Source organism: Lithobates pipiens, unplaced genomic scaffold, assembly GCF_037356315.1.
Source record: "Lithobates pipiens isolate NorthernLeopardFrog02 unplaced genomic scaffold, aLitPip1_a1.2 Scaffold_27, whole genome shotgun sequence".
Taxonomy (NCBI): Eukaryota; Metazoa; Chordata; class Amphibia; order Anura; family Ranidae; genus Lithobates; species Lithobates pipiens.
Window position 1 is genome coordinate 68,460,740 of NW_027507788.1, and position 14,471 is coordinate 68,475,210.

The window sequence follows — 14,471 nt, forward strand, 5'->3', positions numbered from 1 at the left end:
GTGCTACCTGTACTGGCATCCGCACTGGTGTCCGACAACGACTGGGTAAAACTTTTGCACCGCGAATTGGGAGAGCAAAATGCCTCCCCTGTCTGCGTGGACCTAGCAGACCAACTAGTGCAAGGCCTTAAGTACGTTTGTGACATGACCCTGGATACTCTCCCTCTGTTATCCAGGGCTTCAGTGTCAGCTGTGGTGCTGAGGCACCTGATTTGGCTAAAATACTGGTCTGCTGACCAGGCATCCAAGAAAGCCCTGACTGATCTTGGCGACCGGCTCTTTGGAACCTCATTAGATGACATTATTAAAAATGCCTCTGGTGGAAAGAGTACTCTACTTCCACAGGCCAGGAAGGCTAAGGAGCCACGCCATAGGCAAGTGCCCTCTGTTTCCGCTCACAAGCGGCTTTTTTTCGTCCGCCCGGTACTTCGACCAAACGTCCCCAGCCCGACAGGACGCCCACGGACGGTCAAAAACGTCTCTGGAACCGTAAGTCTAACAAGCCTGCAAACAAAAGTGCTACCGCATGAAGGTTTGCCCCCACCCATGTCTCGGGTGGGGGGTCGCCTTCGGGAGTTTGCAGCCCGGTGGTCCTCCCGGTTATCCGACCAATGGGTCTGCGATCTGATTTCCACAGGCTACAAGATAGAGTTCCTCTCTTGGCCGCCAAACAGATTCTTCCCCTCCAGCATACCCTTGTCCCCAGTTCGCCGGGTGGTCCTGTAGAGGGCTGTAAGAGACTTGCTGAATCGAGGGGTGATTGTACCTCTTCCGGATCACTTCCAGGGATTCTTCTTAAATCTGTTTGTGGTTCCCAAGAAGGAAGGGGTACGTCCGATCTTGGACTTGAAAGCCCTCAGTTTGCAAAAGTGTAGAGGTTCAGGATGGAATCGGTTCGCTCAGTAGTCGCTGCACTCCATCAAGGGGACTCCCTGGCATCCTTGGACATCCAGGATGCGTACCTGCACATACCCATATGCCTTCGGCATAAAAAATGTCTGCGTTTTGCTGTCGGGAAGCCCATTATCAATTTTTGGCTCTTCCTTTTTTTTTTTTTTTTTTCTTCCTGCCGAGATTCGCAGAGTCAAAGCCATGAGGATTCCAGCAATCCTGGTTGCCCCAGATTGGCCTCAGCGGCCTTGATACGCAGACCTTGTGTGTCTGGTGGCAGACGCTCCTTGGCGACTGCCGCTACAAGTGGACCTCCTATCTAAAGGTCCAATCTTTCACCCTGCTTTACGATCACTGGCTTTAACGGCCTGGTTATTGAGAGCCAGGTGCTGAGGAACGGGGGTCTATCGCACTTGATTCCAACTATGCTGAGGGTGCAGAAATCTAAACGGAAGAGATACCATCGTACCGGGAAGGTCTACATCTCATCATGTGAGGAGAAATTGTGGCATCCGCACTCCTTTTCCATATCCATATTAGCAAGGAGTAGACCAGAAATTGGTGCTGACCACCATTAAGGGGCAAATTTCAGCCTTGGCTGTCCTTTTTTTTTATTTTTTCAGTGACCCCTGGCGTCTCACTCATTAGTGAGTACCTTTGTTCAGGGGGTTCGACATGTAGTCCCTCCGGTGCGTCCGCTGTTACCCCCATGGGATTTGAACCTGGTGTTGTCGGCGCTGTAGAAGCCGCCGTTTGAGAATATCAGGGAGATTCCCCTGTTGACCCTTTCACAGAAAGTGGTTTTCTAGTGGCCATCACCTCAGCCAGGAGGGTTTCGGAATTGGTGGCCTTGTCATGCAAGTCGCCTTATCTGGTCATCCACAGGGATAAGGTGGTGTTGCGGCCGCAACCGTCCTTTCTACCGAAGGCGTTTTTGGCTTTTCATATCAATGAGGACATTGTATTATCATCGTTGTGTCCTAAGCCGAAGCACCGCAAAGAGGTGGCCCTTCACACTTTCGATGTTGGGGCTCTGAAGGTGTACTTGTCTGCCACGGCTCCCTTCTGGAAGTCAGACTCACTGTTTGTTTCGGGTTCTGGTCCAAAGAAGGGTATGGCGATCTTGTCTGCTACTATCTCCAGCCTACGCCTTGAAGGGGCAGGTGCCCCCCTTTCCAGTCACGGCCCCCTCTACAAGAGCTATCCGAACGTCTTGGGCCTTCCGACACCAAGCATCGGTCGCTCAGGTGTGTAAGGCGGCGACCTGGTCGTCTGTCTATACGTTTACCAAGTTCTACAAGGTATATGCCAGTGCATCGGCTGATGCCTGTTTTGGCCGCAAGGTTTTGCAGGCGGCCGTGTAGTTGCAATTGAGTTATTTTTTCCTGGTTTTTCGATAAAAACGCAGTACTTTTAATACACTGTTGCATTACTTCCGCAAAAAGGTTGCAGTGTTGGGGATCTCTCCCGTTTCACTACTTCCCACTTGCCATGGTGGATGAAGTTTTTAGTGCTGTTTTTTTTCCCACCCCTCGTTTGGCACTGCTTGGGGACGTCCCATTTAGTTACAGAGAGGAGCTGTGTCGGTCGATGAATATAAGAGAAAATAGGATTTTTGTACTCACCGTAAAATCCTTATTTCTCTAATTCACCGACCGACACAGCACCCACCCCTCCTTTTCTCTACGTTATACTGCTTGTTGACGTTCTGAGTTCTGCCTGGGAGCAGGGAGGGTTGTTAGCACAGGGCCGCCCCCTGGAGCGGCACTAAAGTTCTGTGTAGTGTTACAATTTTTGCCTAGTTCTCCCAATGGCAGGCTAACAAACCCATTTAGTTACAGAGAGGAGCTGTGTCGGTCAGTGAATTACAGAGAAAAGGATTTTTACGGTGATTACAAAAATGCAATTTTTTCTAGGTACAAAGGCTAAAATTTGAACATTTCAGAAACATTACTCTCTCTACCCTTACGTCCTTACAAGTTTTTTCTTTATTCTTCCTTGTAGCCATCACCTCAGCTGGGCGCATGTCTTTGGTGGCCTCATTTTGCATGGAACCCATTTTTGGTCCTGCATATAGTTTAGGCCTTTTTTCTAAGGAGGTCTCCGGGAAGAAATTATACCTCGTGCCAATATATGAATAAGTGAATTTTACCTGCTGCTCCCCTGACCAAAGCCTCATACACATGATACAAATGTTGGCAGGGGATTGTCTGTCGACACTGTTGTCCTAAAATCTTATCGTTAGTGCGCTCCTTTTGACAATTGTACAATTTTCGGTCAACAAATTTTGGATGGCAGGCTAATCAATTTTTGGCAGACAACTGTTTGACGTCAGATTTTTGTATGGTCAGTACACAAGTACAAACACGCATGCTTGGAATCGATGGTCCACAAACACGAAATTAGCAGAAGAGGCCCAAAGGGTGGTGCTCAAGAGCTGAAATTCTTCATAGTATGTCACTACGTTCGCGTTTGTGGCATGACAATTGTTTAACTTTAGTATGCAAGACAAGATCCTGGCACACTTCTTTTTGACAAAAATCAAATGCTCGGTTGGCCAACAATCATACCGTGTGTACAAGGCTTTAGATGGGTATGTATACTTTAGATCAGGGGTCTCAAACTGGTGGCCCTCCAGCTGTTGAAAAACTACAAGTCCCATGAAGCATTGCAAGGCTGAAAGTTAAGAGCAAGACTCATAAAGGCAATGGCATGATGGGACTTGTAGTTTCGCAACATCTGGAGGGCCACCAGTTTGAGACCCCTGCTTTAGATAGTGATGAATGAAATGTGAGGGGATGCTCATATGGGGACCGTAGGTCCTATGATGTGTGCAATTTGTTAATATAGGCACAACACAGTTATATTAAAAATATATTTATTACAATAATAGACTCAAAAACGATTACATAAAACTTCATATATTCACAAAATGTACCTAGGAGGGTAAATGACACACCATATACATACAGTCATGGCTGAAATTGTTGGCACCCTAGAAATTTTTCCTGAAAATCAAGTATTTCTTACAGAAAAGTATTGCAGTAACACGTGTTTTGCTATACACGTTTATTCCCTTTTCTTGTGTTGGAACAAAACAAGAAAAGGGAGGAAAAAGACAAATTGGAGATAATGTCACACAACTCCAAAAATTGTCTGGTCAACATTCTTGGCACCCTTATCTTAATATTTGGTTGCACACCCTTCGGAAAAAATAACTGAAATTATTTGCTTCCTATAACCATCAATAATCTTCTTGCACCTCTCACCCGGAATTCTGGACCACTCTTCCTTTGCAAACTTCTCCAGGTCTCTCTTATTGGAAGGGTACCTTATCCCAAAAGGAATTTTAAGATCTCTCCACAGGTGTTCAATGGGATTTATATCTGGACTCATTGCTGGCCACTTTAGAACTCTCCAGTGCTTTGTTGCCGTCCATTTCTGGGTGCTTCTTGACGTATGTTTGGGGTCATTGTCCTGCTGGAAGACCCAAGATCTTAAAGGTAAATCCAGCTTTCTGACACTGAGCTCTACAGTGCAACCCACAATCCTTTGGTAATCCTCATATTTCATGATGCTCTGTACACATTCAAGACACCCAGTGCCAGAGGCAGCAAAACAACCCCAAAACATCATTGAACCTCCACCATATTTCACTGTAGGTACTGTGTTCTTTTTTTTGTAGGCCTCATTAAATTTTCGGTAACCTAGTAGAATGATGTGCTTTACCAAAAAGCTCTATCTTGGTCTCTTCTGTCGACAAGACGTTTTCCAAGAATGATTTTGGCTCACTCAAGTACATTTTGGCAAACTGTAGTCATGTTTTTATTTTTTATTTTTTTATGTCTGTGTCGGCAGTGGGGTCCTCCTGGGTCTCCTGCCATAGTGTTTCATTTCATTTAAATGTCGACGGATAGTTCACGCTGACACTGATGCTCCCTGAGCCTGCAGGACAGCTTGAATTTCTTTGGAACTTGTTTGGGGCTGCTTATCCACCATCCGGACTATCCTGCATTGCAACATTTCATCAATTATTAGCTACAGTTCCATGGGTTGCAAACTTCTTGATAATGTTGCACACAGTGGACAAAGGCAAATCTAGATCTCTGGAGATGGGGTTGTAGCCTTGAGATTGTTATTTTTCCACAATTTTGGTTCTCAGGTCCTCAGACAGTTCTCTTCTCCTCTTTCTGTTGTCCATGCTTAGTGTGACACACACACACACACAATGCAAAGACTAGGTGAACTTCTCTCGTTTTTTATCTGCTTTCAGGTGTGATTTTTAATGTTGCCCACACCTATTACTTGCCCCAGGTGAGCTTAAAGGAGTATCACATGCTTGAAACAATCTTATTTATCCACAATTTTGAAAGGGTGCCAAGAATTTTGACCAGCCCATTTTTTGAATTTTTTGTGACATGTCAATTTTGCTTTCCTCCCTTTTTTTGTTTTTGTTCCAATACACACAAAGGGAATGAATGTGTTACTGCAATACTTTTCTGTGAGAAATGCTTGATTTTCTGGAAAAATTTCTGGGGTGCGAATAATTTTCGAGCCATGACTGTACATTAATACATTAAGAGTATTAATGAGAGATTTGGAAGACCAAACAGTTCACTCTAACAGTAATGAGAAAATTTGAAAAGGTAGTGTGTCATATCAAAACTCAGCTCTACGTGTTGTGCGTATTCAATAAATGCTTCTTCAGGAGCTTGTGGCATATTCTATGAAATAAAAGATTAGCAATTAAGTTCATCACATTCTATGTATTTATTAAACATTAACATATAATACAGTTGCCTCAGTGAACCTAGTAAATTCACACCGCCATCCCCAGCCAAACCCCTCCCACACACAAACATACCACAAAGACGCACACAAAGCCTGAGCATGGGGTATGGGAATTATGGTAACAGATGTAACATTTAAATTGTTAGAAGATTGGGCAGAATAGGGGGAGCTCGTCAGCATATAAATAAAGTTACATTTATCAAAAAAGAGAGGAGTAAGCTGAGCGGAGAGTAATAGCCTCAGCCCTGATGGACATTCAGGAAAACAGATCTTCAAGTCACACATTGAAGTTGTCTGTATATATACATAGATATTATAAATTCAATGCTACATAATTGAAGAGGTTATCAGGGAAAAGAGGAGGAAATAAGAAATATTCATTGTCTCACCTAATAAAGCCGCCTCATGCCAGATACTCTAGGGTAATTAGTAATATCTGACACAGGAGATAGATTGCATCCAGGACAACCAAACAAGTACAGGTTGAATCAATTCGGAGAAGCCTCCCATCACATGAAAGCTCAGTAATTCAAGGGGTTATGGTCCCTGATGGGTATCTGTTTAAGGGAATATAACAAGAAAGGAGCTTTATCAGTGCATATAGTCAGAGAATGTCTCTGGCTATTGGGCTTTGAGGTCCGCTCAAAATAGCATCTCCAACATGGGGCAATTACCTTAAAGCGGGATTCCACCCTAAAGTGGAACCTCCACTGATCGGATCCCTCCCCCCCTCCGGTGTCACAATTGACACCTTTCAGGGGGAGGGGGGTGGAGATACCTGTCAAAGACGGGTATTTACACCCACTTCTGGGCATAGACTCCCGTGGGAGTCTACGCCATTTCCTGCCCTGCCGCGCTGTCTGCTGGGACACACACGGGTCCCAGTGACAGCGCAGAGATTTCCTATTGCGCGGCGCGACTTGCGCATGCGCAGTAGGGAACCGGGAAGTGAAGCCGATTCACTTCACTTCCTTATTCCCTCACCTAGAATGGTGGCGGCAGCAGCCGAGAGCCGAGGGATCGATCGGCCTCGGCTGCCGCATCGCTGGAACCCGGGACAGGTGAGTGTCCATTTATTAAAAGTCAGCAGCTGTAGTATTTATAGCTGCTGGCTTTTAATATTTTTTTTTTTTGGTGGAATCCCTCTTTAAGGAGTTGCGTTTCCTGGAGCGCACCGCTCAGATGACAGCGCCGCACAGGGTAAGAGCAGCTGGGAGAGACGCCAGCCCAGGACATCTTTTTGTACGACTGTCCAAGCAGAGACGTCAGTCCGCTCTGCCGGATATGACGTTCACACACCAGGCCAGGCTCTACTGCGCATTCACCCGACCTCCGAGCCATAAATGTAATTAACACATAGAATGCTATGAACTTAATTGCTAATTTTTTTCGTTCATAGAATACGCCACAAGCTCCTGAAGAAGCGTGTATTGAATACGTGCAGCATGTAGAGCTGAGTGTTTATATGACACATTACCGCTTCAAATTTTCTCATTACTGTTAGAGTAAACTGGTCTTCCAAATCTCTCAGTAATACTCTTTTTGTATGTAGATGGTGTGTTATTTACACTCCTAGGTGCATTTTGTGAATATATGAAATTTTATGTATTTGTTTTTGATTCTATTTTTAATATGCCTACAAAGTCCATCATCCAAATATCCATCCTTTAATATTCCAAATTATTGGGACGTGGCATTATTTATAAACGTGTCGTATCCACAGTACCAATCTGTGATGCCACAAATTCTTAATCAATTTGTTAATCTGGATAGCTTCCATATGGCATCAATAATGAATAATCCATCTCCAAATGTTAATTATACACCCAAAGTCCTCCATAAGTTGATTCCACTTGCCAGATAAACATGACCCTCTTTAGTTAAAAAGGTCAAAGAGCGCTTTTTTGCAAAGTTAAACTTCCTCAATATTGAAGACTGCTTTTGATATGAATCCCTCCTCTGCAAGACCATGAGTGGGGTATGTGAAAACATCTTAAAGGGAAACCAATAGTGTAACCCTATTTTATTAAAACAATAAATAAAAACCAAAGCCAAATGCCTGCTTACATGTATGGGTGCCTTAACCCAGCACTGGGGCTACTCTTGTGTATCTGCATCAATGGTGCCTCCAGGCTCACACTGGCTGTTTGGCATGCGTTCCACCGTTCAGCACGATCAACCAAAAGGTCTCTGCTTTTCATCTTAACCTGGGCATTTGACCTTTATGTCCAGCTCCAGTCTTTAGGTTGGAGATCTCTCCATTGCCTGGATGTAATTCGAGTTGAGTTTTGCTCCGCCGTGGCTTTCTTTTTAGAAAGCTGGGATCCTCTTTTGTTTCTAATGATTCAGTGGAGGGGCTTTGCTAGCCATGATTTCTAGGTGGTTGCAACAAATGATTGTTCAAATTTAGTTTAAGGGTGTTTCCAGCTAAGGCTTGTTCCACTAAACATGAGTGCTCAATCTGCATTTGGGCATGTGGATATTTCTGCCTCATCGTATGCTATCTTTTGGTGTACGGTTCTTCATGTGGCTCTGAGCTATAGACAGACCTTTGTTCTTGTTGGACATGTTCTCTTTTTTTGGTGGTGTTTTCCACCCCTCAGCTGGACTGCTTTGGATTTCTGAAGGGTTTCAGAATTCCTTTGTCCCTTAATGATGAAAAGAGAAAATAGGATTTGCTTGTCGTAAACTCCTTTTTCTCTCAGGCTTTTGGTACTGCTTTGCTTTAAAGTGAGACCTGTCTGTTTGGTGATTGGGGGGGGGGGGGGGGGCTTGGGGTGAGATATACTTAACATTAGGCCTGTAGTTTTCTTTTTTGTTTTGTTTTTTGTACATTTTTTTTTTTTTTTTTGGCAGTGTCTAAGTCCTCCTGTAGGCAGCAGTATACCATGGGGGTTTTAAAATCCCTGTGTCCTTCAATGGAGCCAACTAAAAAGCTGTTACCCTTGTATAAAGATCCTATGTTTCACCCAAATACTGATCAAAAATGACATGGTCTCTGGCTGCCTAATGAATGCAGACAATCCTTGTGAATGGTAGCTAGAAGAATCTAGCTGATCAGTTCTAGCCAAGTTTCTCAAAGTCAAATGATTTCAGTCCACGTTAGAATGTATATTAATGTTAAGTGGCCCTTTTTAGAGAAGGGTATTTATTTGTGTTGTGTACTTTCTGTTTTCCATGGCACCCTCTATACCGGTATTAGCAGAAGCAGGACAGGATCGATGTATATTAATGTTAAGTGGCCCTTTTTAGAGAAGGGTATTTATTTGTGTTGTGTACTTTCTGTTTTCCATGGCACCCTCTATACCGGTATTAGCAGAAGCAGGACAGGATCGAGGGCTTGAAGCGGCATATAGAGAAGCATAGGTATCACATTCGAATGCTAGAAACCATCCTGCGAATGTTGGATAATGACTCCATCAATGTGGACGCCATCAGGAAGATTAAGGATGATGTAGAATACTACGTGGATTCTTCCCAAGAACCTGATTTTGAAGAGAATGAATTCCTGTATGATGACCTTGATTTAGAAGACATTCGTAAGTGTCCAAAAAACAGTGACTTCATTCTTTTTGTTCTCCTACATGTGTTTTACCCAGTGACCCGCCTGTAGATCTAGAACTAAATGCATTCACAGAAATTTGACTGAAATTTTGAGCCTATAGACTTCATGGGAACTTTTTAGAATGTAAATATGGGACTTACTCTGGCCCAACTTGTTTTTGAAGATTAATTCTCTTCCTTACTTGAAAGAAATATGCATAAAGATACATGTGCGTACATACAAATACATGTTTGGGCATACAGTGCTTATCTTATTCTGACCTTAGAACCGTATTACCAAAATACACTGTATGCAGGTATATACCTACAAACACCAGTACTTGTGTTTACAGGCAAATACATATGGCTATAAATTCCTGTGCATACCACCTCCCCTTTTTGGAAACGATGCCCATAAAGGTGAGCCTGCAAACACAATTACCAATGTTTACAGAAATATTCTTGCGTACAATGTATTCTGTAGATGCAGTCCTAATGGCATTATGCACCAGCTGAAGCTTTTGGGTAATGAAAATAGTCATATTTTATGCTGTACGCCCTTACTGTTGTATTTACTTTTGTGTACATGAGCCCTTAAACAAGTCTGCAACAGCAGCTCCTAGCAACTTTGTCTAAATATATTGTTTTTAAGCTATTTACATTCCTATTGTAAATAAAAAGCCCATAGTTGCTTTGGCCCCAGAGTAATATTTTAATTAGTACAGGTATGAATATTTCTATACATTTTATTGCATAATATTTTTTAAGCTACATTAGGACTATTATAACATTATTAAAAAACATAAACTACTTTTTATAAAATTAGCTGGACAAGTGTCACAAGCATTCACCCAACCAGAACAAATTTTCCCTGTGCTTTGTCTAATAATAATTTTCTTATGATCATCATCACCACCATCTAGTGGCCATAATGTGTTATTTTCCTGATTTACAGTTTAAAAAAAATCAAAATAAACTGTGGCAACTAGATGGAGCTGATGATCAGAGAAAATAATCATGTTAGAAAATTATGAGAAATTATGGGTAAAATTGAGTACAACTCTGTAAGTGTTTGACATTCATCCAGCAATTTTTTGTAAATGGACACCCTTATGTGAAAAATAGAAGAAAAAAATCTGAAAGGTGGAAGAAAAATATGATATCAGAAGACGCAAAGAGGGGAAATCTTATCAATGGGGACAGGTAAATTATTTAAATGTAATATATATTTCTTATCGTACATCACGGGACACAGAGCCATATTAGCTACTAAGTGGGTTATAGGCCATCTTCAGGTGCTGGACACTGGCACGCCTTAAAACAAAAAGTGCACTCCCTATATAACCCCTCCCACTACTGGGAGTACCTCCGTTTTTTCGGCAGTGTCTAAGGTGTTAGTCACGAGTAAAGATGTGCTGTGCTGAGCTCCCCTGGAGCCATGTTAACCAGATCCATTCAAAGTGTCTCTTCTGGCCGAATTGAATGGTACTCGGGCCTCGTGTCTGAAGAAACAGGGTTGCTCTTTCGTTCATTGATGGACACAGCACCTTTAATCTTGACCTTGGGGTTATATTGCCACCTTCAAGAGAGGACTAGGCAGAACATGTAAAAACAGCAAAACTGCACAGCATCACCCAAGGGGTGGTCCTACTGGCTATAACCCCTCACTCTGCTTCCAGCAGCTCAGTTTTTTTTCTGCCTAGTGCAGAAGGACCTGGCACCCGGTGGGGACCATTGGTCCTCTGATTTTTTTCAGTTTTCTGCATTTTTTATTCCTGTGATCTACAATCAACAGCCTACTAGTATCTGTATTATCGAGCTTGTCACCCAGCCTGGCCATCTAGCGTGAGCAGACCTTAACTACGCGCTGGGTCGGCCAAAACAATTCCCATCTAATCCAGGGGCGGCCAATGATCTGTGTGCTCCGGGGGCTACTGCTGTCCATGTCATTGTGCTGTGGCCGACAGCCACCCCGTACTGCTCGGGTGATGGGTCTGTCAGTGGAATGCGTCCAGCAGTCCCTGCAGGAGGGGTAATGGTTCGACCCGTCTCGGCAGGATGGAGCAGCTGGGCATTCCCTGGGAGGTAGACTAGGTGATCTCTCCCTCTCCCTTTCTCTGTGTCCCTTTCCCTCCCCCCATTCTATGGGCCGCTGTGTGACTGGGCATGGGGGGTACGGTGCATGTACCTGGCCGCGGGTCCTCTGGGTGGGGGGTATCTAGGGTGTATGCCGTGTGGGGCATCTACTGTGCGAAATCACGGCCATTTTTCTATAGCCACAGACAGTTTTTTCTTATTCGGCCATTTTCTGCAAGTCCGGCGGCCGTTTTCCCGGCGTTCAGACCTTTATTGCTGAGGCGGCCATTATCTAGTAGTCTCAGCTTGTTTTACCTCTAGCGCTGGATGGCTGTTTCTTTCTGGAACAGCACAAAACTTACACAGAACACCTTGTGGCTGACACAGGGGAGAGCGGGCGGTCGCAGCACGGTACCTGGGTCATGTTGGTGACACTGCGCCCCTTAGTCTATGACAGCTAGATGGGGATGGATGTTTTTGTGTGACTTGCCTAAGGTCCCTAAGTGGTGACAGGTGGGAGTGGGTCAGCATGGTGTCAGAAGCTGGCACTTCTTCCCCAGACATCCCTGTTATTGCAATTGGTTCTCCTGCACCTACGGTGCCTATGGACGCTCTATCGGCGTTCTTGGAGTCCTTTGTTGCCAGGGTAGAAGCGATGTGTGGGTGCAAGGGGGAGAAATATGCCCCCACCGTCTTCTGGGGAGAGCTCTGATTCAGACTCGGTCCCGCTGTGGCAGGTGGCCCCTGTTCTGATGTTTCAGAGGATGTGGACCAGGACCGTTCGGACAGTGAGGATGACTCCGGGTCTGCACATCAAAAAGCGCTAGTAGGAGCACTTATCACTGCGGTGCGGGATACCCTAAACATGGAGGATATGGCGGGGGCATCTACAGAGGTGTTGGTCCTTTTTGGGTCCCGCAAGCTTGCCCGCACAGCTTATTTTGATAAGTTTATTTACAAGGAGTGGGGAAGCCCGCATTGGGCCTTTTCGGTCCCGAGACGGATGGCGGTGCGTTACACCTTTGAGGAGAGTTTCCTGAAAAAATTGACATCTCCTCTGATTGTTGACCCCCCCCCCCAGTATCCAGTTTAAAAGGTAACCACGATTCTGGTGTAAGGGACCTCTGCTTTCAAGGACCCTGCTGACAGAAGGGCTGAGGTAGTTGCCTGGTCCATGTTTACGGTGCTGGGGACAGCATTGTGGCCAGTGTTAACCAAAGCGTAAAGAGCCACACCGAAGGCAAGGGCCCTCCTTTTCTGCTCAGAAGTGGATTTTTCGTCCGCCCAGGTCACCAGGTAAGCGTTCCCAGTACAACAACATGCCCGCTGAGGGACAAAAGCGTTCCTGGTTATCCAGGCCAAACAAGCCTGCAAGCAAATCTGTTGCCGCATGAGAGTTTGCCCCGCCTGACTCACGGTGGGGGGGGGGGGGGGGTCGCCTTCAGGAGTTTGCAGCTCGGCGGACCTCCCTTCTTTCCGACCAGTGGGTCTGCGAACTGGTTTAATCAGGTTACAAGATCGAGTTTCTTTCTTGTCAGCCAAACAGATTTTTTCCCTCCAACCTTCATCTTTTTCCGGCTCGTCTGGAGGCCCTTTTTGGGGCAGTTCAGGACCTGCTGCAGTGCGGGGTGATGGTACCTGTACCAACGCCGGAAAGGTTTCAGGGATTCTACTCCAATCTGTTTGTTGTCCCATAGAAGGAAAGGGGTCCATCTGGTCCTGGATCTCAAGGCCCTCAACGGCTTTGTGAAAGTACAAATGTTCAGGATGGAATTGGTTCGCTCTGTGATCACTGCACTCCGCCAGGGGGATTTATTACCATCTTTGGACATCAAGGACGCATTCTTGCATGTCCCCATATGTGGCAGGCATCAGCCTAGGATTTGCGGTCGGGGACGAGCACTATCAATTTTTAGCTCTCCCTTTTGGCCTAGCGACGGCGCCAAGGGTCTTCACCAAGGTGCTAGCCCCAATTCTGGCCTTGCTAAGACAACGAGGGAGCGCAATCGTGTGTTACCTGGATGACTACCTCCTGAGAGTGGCTTCCATCTCAGAATTAAGGGAGGATGTGGCGATCACCATACAAACTCTTCGGGAGTTTGGTTGGGTGATGAACCTCCAGAAGTTGGTGTTGGTGCCGACTCAACGCCTGAAATACCTGGCCTTGATTCTGAACTCCTCGGAGGCGACAGTCGTTCTCCCCTCAGACAAACTGTAGACGCTGACATCTGCGGTGAAGTTGTTGGTGTCCCGCAGGTGTTCGTCGCTGCGTTTTTGCATGCCAGTTCTGGGTCTCATGGTAGCCAATTTCGAGGCTGTACCGTATGCTCAATTCCACACTCGAGTCTTGCAGAAAGAGATCCTGTCCAGATGGGACAAATCTCCGACATACCTGGATTGTCAAATTCAGGTGAGTCAACTAGTCAGATTCCCTTCTCTGGTGGCTGAGGTCTTCGGCCCTTCGGTCCGGGAAGACGTTCCTTCCTCTCCATTGGACGGGGATCACAACGGATGCCAGCCTGACTGGATGGGGGGTAGTTTGGGGAGTACAGGTGGCCCAGGGTCGCTGGAAGCAGGAAGAATACCGTCTGCCGATCAATGTGCTGGAGTTTCGGGCGATCACACGGTACCTCTCCACATGGTCAAGGAGGCTGCAGGGGCGTCCGGTCAGGATCCAGTCATAAAACGCCACGGTGGTGGCATATGTCAACCATCAGCGAGGAACAAGGAGCTCAGCTGCAGCTTTGGAGGTCGCTTACATCCTGCGGGGGCAGAGTGGCCTGTGCCGGCTCTGTTGGCTGAATAGATTTTGGGCATAGAAATCTGGCAGGCGGACTACCTAAGTCAGATGCTGGACCAAGGGGAATGGTCGCTGCATCCGGATGCATTTTGTCTCGTTTGCCTAAGGTGGGGCACACAAGATGTGGCTCTCTTGGCCTCTCGGCTCAATCGGAAGGTACAGAGGTTTGTGGCCAGTATAAGAGACCCATGGGTGGACGCGTGAGACATGTCGGTGGCGCCATGGGGGCATTATCGGCTGATTTATGCCTTCCCTCCCACTCAGACTTCTACCACGTCTGCTACACAGTCTGGAGGCTGAGGGGATTCCCGTGATTGATTGCCCCAGGTTGGCCTCGGTGTCCTTGGTACGAATGGTGGCGGATGTTCCT

The 14,471-nt window shown here is 45.8% G+C and overlaps 1 protein-coding gene across 2 annotated transcripts in view; it reads left to right on the top strand.

Moving 5' to 3' along the window:
* The first annotated feature begins 8,977 nt into the window (after nt 1-8,977).
* Nucleotides 8,978-14,471, top strand: part of CNOT3 (CCR4-NOT transcription complex subunit 3) — a 292,476-nt gene continuing 286,982 nt past the window's right edge. For both annotated transcript variants that reach the window (XM_077457069.1, XM_077457070.1), the window contains exon 1: nt 8,978-9,221. In XM_077457069.1, coding sequence (XP_077313195.1) covers nt 9,062-9,221 — 160 coding nt within the window. In that variant the 5' untranslated portion in view covers nt 8,978-9,061. The remainder of the gene's footprint in view (nt 9,222-14,471) is intronic.